Below are 6,000 nucleotides of genomic sequence, written 5' to 3'. Positions count from 1 at the left end.
TACTATTGGTATCATTTATTGGAAACAACAAATACAATCGTTATCTTTCGTACAGCTATTACGTAAAGCTAAATCTCCCGGTACATTCAACCGGGTCGTAGGATACTAAAAAAATCAATTAATATATTATTATAATAATTATATTGTAAGGAACTACGAATAAAATTAGTTCAGAAAATATTGGGCGTATACATTTTTATCTGTTAGTATTTTGAATTATAATAGGACAATATTTTTATATTATTACGTCAATAGCTTTGAGTATTGTTAATTGCCACATAAATTATTCTATGAACTACATAGTAAAATTAACAATTATTACGATACATAAATTATTTTAGGTACACCACAATCACTTAAAAATAAAGTCGAATAGGGCATTTAATATTCTACGGCTACCAGATATAATAAACAATATCGCGAATAATCATTACACATTACTCGGTTTACTAAAACCGTAAATTTGGAATTACAAGAGAAATACTTTCACATTCACACACTGACATTCGGCAACATCAAACATCTATATTCGAATTCTACGCTATACTTATATTATGTAGGTACACGGCACGTCACTATCGAGAGTGCCATATAAATTTGAAATATCGCTTTGGTATAGTAGTAACGATGGTCGCTATGTACATTGCAATGATAATATCATCCGATCCTCCGTGCTTGGAAGCGGCGGTCGCCAGCGAGGCACTAAGTTCGTGGGCGTCGGGCGCCGGCTCACTGCGGGGAGGCTTTGAGATCGCGCAGGCGGAGGTGGTCGGCGAGCGGGTGGGGCTGCTCGTCGGGCCACTTGACGACCACGTTGGAGCCAGCGGGCGGCACACCGGGCCCGAGCGCGCCGACCCGCTGGTACGCGTGCTGCGGCAGGCCGTCCAGCAGCCGCGCGCCGGCCACGCGGGCGACGAGCACCACGGGCGCGTCCGGCACGACGTCGTTGAGCGCGCGCATGAGCACCGGCGCGCTCGTCTGCGGCGCCACGCACGTCGCGTCGCCGCTCAGCCGCGCGTTCAGCCCCAGCAGCACCGTCTCCAGCTCGTACAGCCGATCGTCGCACAGCACTGGATTGTCTGCAACAAACGAGTACCGTCTTATCGATGTATGAAAACGAGGTGCGTATATTAATTACGATATACACGAATTTAGAAATTTTGTATTAAAGTATCACTGATAAAAAATGTGAGTATGGTATGACATGTATGTATTTATTTCGCAGAGCAATAACACACATATTTATATGTATAAAATCATAAAGCATTGCATTAAGTAAATAGATAGTTCATCTCCAATATGCGCAAATATGTTAAAAGAAAAATTTGCTAAACGTTCACACAAAGTTTATAAAAATATTAAAAATCGCTTCGCTCAATTTGACACAAGATCGCATAGCCTATACGTATAATAATACGATAAATAAATTGGACATTATCCATCAAGTAATAGAAACCGAACCAACCTTGAAGATAAATCTTCAAAATACTGGGCACTCCGTTGATGGTACATCGCGATTTGGACACGACTTCATAATTCACAGTTTGAATTTTATTATACGAAAGATCAGCCGTGCAGAGAGACGGGAGGCCGTGGAAGTCCTTGTCGAGCGCGGTGATGTTGTTGTGGTGAGCGATCAGCTCCTCCAGATACGGCAAGAAAGTCTGAAAAAAGCACGTTCGTTAAACAATAGAATTAGTTGGCTCGCAATTTTAGTTGGTGCAATTCGCAGCCGCTCGCTAGCATAACAGCAACAAACCTTCGATGTTTCTTCGAGCGTGGTTATGTGATTGTAGGACACGTCGAGTAGTCTGAGTTCCTCCAAGCCGATGAGATCGTCAGGCGAGATCTGTTGTATTTGGTTATTGCTCAAGTTCAGTCGCAGCAAGCCATGCAGGCCCATGAGCGCGCCTCCAAGGTTGTGGAGGTTGTTGTGATCGAGACGCAGTTCTAATACCCTTGTTTCTACGTCAACGAGATTCTGGAACAATATCTTTTTAAATTACATTTTTTTTATTTCTAAGTTTTATCGTGCGTATTTTTCTCTTCTTCCGAGTATATATAATATACCAAATATATATTATATAATAAACCAAACTTGTAATTAAGTAAAAATTGAACGATAAAAATATAATATGTTTGATTAAAGTAATTATTAAACTAATTACTAACATATTTACAAGCAATACCTTTAATGAATTATATTTAGTATCATTACATTCATAAATTACGCTACATGTTATCTAAGATTAATTAAACAACAACTATAAAAAATTGATATATTTCAGCGAAATGATTATAAGGGTTACCTCCATATTTCCAGTGATGAAACTAATTTTATTATGGGACAGATCGATAACGGACAACCGTTTAAGGCCCTTTATCTCTTGCAAGGAGAACTCTGTGAACGCGTTATGTGTCAGGTTCAGATACCGAAGGGATTTGAGACTCCTTAACGAGCCGTTTAGCGATCTTAACTGGTTGTATGCTATATCTAGATCTGCTAGTATTTCCGCTTCAGCGAAGTCATCTTCGGCTAGCTGTAAACAATGGGATTGTGGCTTTATATTGTTCGAAGTTTTGTGTTCGTGGTAAGCATTTGTCGAGCGACAATTGATTAACAATGTTGCTGGAAACTTTGTTGCCGCTCCTCGGGGCACTTTTTCAACATAACGTTAACTCCGCAACTTAAAATGATGCCAGCAATAATAATTATTAATTATGTTAACAGCGATTATACAACTATTTGAATCAACTTTGTTTCTAGACAAAAGTTTACCATGAACTCAAGACTTAAGAGGCAGGAAAGCTTTTTTATTTGTAATCCTGTAAAATAATGTTAATGGGTAAAACCGCGAAAAATTGTACATGAATTATTTTTTCAATGTTCCCATTTTATTTCTCATATGGCATCAACGTTTTTTGACAACAAGTGTTTTGTTAGATATGTAATAAAAGGTATGCTTGTGTTCTTTTAGATTATTTCATAAAACTCAATCTATCTCTTGCAGAAATATTTTATTTTATATTTTTTTACTGGCTCCACTTTTCTGTCCATATAAAAAATATTTGTCCACCTAACACCCTTGTGACAAAAACTGATAACCCCTACGAAATGGTATGACTGACTCGCATTTTTATGAAAAATTTAAGTTATTCGGTTCTTATTCAACATGTACATAAAAATCTTTTAATGCACAAGGCCTTAATCTTTTTTTTATTATTATTTAAAAAACTGTCCACTTTTTTTATACGTGTGTAACGTCACGTATGTAACGTCTCTAACTGCCATACTATAAGAATTATCAGAATCCTTCTCTTATTTTATTGAGTGGCAACACTATTTGGCATGCTGGCAAAATTTAAAAAACAAAAGCAGCCATTTTTTCTTTGAGAGAAATGGTGTTTTGTATTGATGTGAGATTTGTCGCTCGAAAAAAGGGTATTTAAAGTGTTCGATTGCGAGGTAAGTATATATATTCTGTCTTATTATTATAAATCTTTACGTAGGTTTACTATAAAACTAAAGAATCAGACTACTTCGTGGTTCTTAGCATTCACAATCGAGTAGTAATTTTAATTTAAGGTTATGTCGCCCGCATTTTTTGTCATGATTGTAACGATGTGTAACGAAATGTGTTACGTTACAGTCATGACATATTGTTAGGCTTAGAACACATAGGTCTATTAAAAAATTGCGCGAAAAAAGGACGATAATATTTTCAAATCTAAATGGCTGAACGGATTTTGATGTGCAAGATATCATTGGATTATATATATATTATTAATTATTTTTTCAAATGAGAAAATCAAATTACAGATGGCGTTGACGAATGCCGAAAGGCAAAAAAATATCGAGAGAAGTTACAAGTTCAAAATCCCGAGAAATATAAAGAACTACAAACGAAAAATGCAGAAAGGAATAAAAAGCGGAAAAAATATCAATTTTTTTCAATACAATTTTGATTTATGCATCATTTTGTTTTAATTCATTATTTTATGATATGAATTGGTTTTACCTACCTATATCTCCATTTTTTCCTGTCGTGTGAGTGTAAGACACCGTGTCGACGTTAACTTTTTAATGCTAGGAAGAAAAGATAACTGATATATGTACTAAGCTTTATAATGGTCATGTAAGTAACATTCAGTCATGTATGTAACGTTTGTTATGATGTCATGAATGTAACGGTACAATTTTTCGCGGTTATACCCTAATAACTAAGAAACTGACAGAAGTAAAAAAAAATATAAAACAGGTACAAAATCTATATTGTAACATTTTAGTTTACTACACAACGGATAGATAATTAGGCGCGGGACATATACAAGCGGCGCGGCGCGCATCGGGCGCACCGCGGGCGCGCCAGCCGGCGCGCCGCGGGCGCGCCAGCCGGCGCGCCTCGGGCGCGCTGCCGGCGCGCCTCGGGCGCGCTGCCGGCGCGCATCGGGCGCGCTGTTGGCGTCCGAAAATGATATTTATATAGAGAGGTTAAATGCATTTTCTTCATGCATAATTTAGTAAAATTATGTTTTTTGTGCTAAAAGAGATTTGAAAGTAACGTTAATTTGAAAGTAACGATTTTGTTTTGATAATTCCTTGTAAGTAAATAGCGAGGATAACCCCACGATTGCAAATATATCTTTGTTGGAAATGTTGGAATTTACTTGGAAAATTTTATAGTACTTTTAAAGTAATTTTAAAGTAGTACTGGTGTAATGATGGAAGAAAAGAAGGTTAAAATAACACAAAATTTATATTGTACTAGCGGTCCGCCCCGGCTTCGCCCGTGGTACATATTTCGCAATAAGAGGTAGCCTATGTTCTTTCTCAGGGTCTAAAGATTATCTGTGCCAAATTTCATCAAAATCGGTCCAGTACCTAGTTTATGCGTGAAAACCATACATACATACATACATACATACATACATACATACAAACCTTTCCTCTTTATAATATTAGTATAGATAAAATATGGTTTTCAAACACAGGTTTACATTTAAACCATATAAATCTTATCATTAAAATCTCAGTTCAAAAGTATATTACAGTACTGATCATTCCACAATATTATTACAATTACAAATAAATAAAAAACACAATCAAAATCAGGATTATCTTTATTTCTGACATTGTAAATACATGGGAACTTTCATTATGCTCTTCTTCATTTTCACTTTCCCTACTGCCATCACCTGTGTAAATCATTTCATCGATTAATTCAATTCACCTTTAAAAACAAAACGAAGAAGGGTATGTAATAGCAGCTCTATATAATTCCACACAGAGAGAACACATTTTTGACTGACAGGCTACCGTCTCCTACTATAGACCGGGAGATACTGACACAAAATTTCGAGTCATTTGTAACAGGATGGTGGTTCTACAGGGGTCTTAGTACGCAATGACAAAAAGGAAAATGATGGTGTGAACGCTGGTACCGGTGGCTTAGTCGCGTGGGAGTTAGTCGAACTCGTCGGAAAATAGCGAAAGTCAAACGATTTGTAACAGTATGGCACTTATTTTTCCTGTAAGTTTGAGGATCAACGAATATAAATATAAAATTTCAAAGATCTAGGTGTTGGAAATTTTCACTTATATAAATTAATAATAAATTATTTTTTTAAGTATGACAGCACTTTTTCCCCCTACTAGAAGTATGGCAAATATAACAATGGTCACATTTTATCAAATACTCTCCAAAAATCCAAATGCAATACTGGTACAAAAAATTTGGCGAAATAAATTTTTTTGCAGATTTTCGGCGGTATGGCGACCATTTGGAATCGTCCGAAAAGTATGGCATGGCGATTTTCGTAAATGGCTGCATGACGATGGTTACCTGTGCAAAAGTTAGCCTGGTACAAATGGTTGAATAATTGTTTTATTTAAATCAACACATTCGCGTCGGTATGGCGGGCTGTAAGTCACACCGGAAAAGTATGGCATGAGACTACCGCCTACTTCTTTTTTATGGGCTATCGGTAAATTCTAAAATT

At 36.7% G+C, this 6,000-nt stretch overlaps 1 protein-coding gene and 1 long non-coding RNA gene across 2 annotated transcripts in view; one reads left to right on the top strand and one right to left on the bottom strand.

The window, feature by feature from the left end:
• ltl (leucine-rich repeat-containing larval translucida) overlaps positions 1-6,000 on the bottom strand; it is a 28,088-nt gene continuing 22,088 nt past the window's right edge. The window contains exons 5-8 of the mRNA XM_089695851.1: positions 2,310-2,540; positions 1,760-1,981; positions 1,466-1,664; positions 1-1,079 (exon numbers count right to left, since the gene is read on the bottom strand). Of these exons, the coding sequence (XP_089551977.1) occupies positions 730-1,079; positions 1,466-1,664; positions 1,760-1,981; positions 2,310-2,540 (1,002 nt within the window). The 3' untranslated portion in view covers positions 1-729. The remainder of the gene's footprint in view (positions 1,080-1,465; positions 1,665-1,759; positions 1,982-2,309; positions 2,541-6,000) is intronic.
• Positions 2,839-3,974, top strand: LOC149491034 (uncharacterized). The gene is made up of 2 exons (XR_016315944.1): positions 2,839-3,466; positions 3,821-3,974. It is a non-coding gene; the product is annotated as an uncharacterized LOC149491034 (long non-coding RNA).

This window comes from Colias philodice, chromosome 1 (genome assembly GCF_061535455.1).
Source record: "Colias philodice isolate Cphi_HAF_F1 chromosome 1, ilColPhil1 Martin Lab GWU primary, whole genome shotgun sequence".
NCBI classification, from domain to species: Eukaryota; Metazoa; Arthropoda; class Insecta; order Lepidoptera; family Pieridae; genus Colias; species Colias philodice.
The sequence above is the reverse complement of the archived record's forward strand: the minus strand, read 5'-3'. Positions and strand labels throughout refer to the sequence as shown.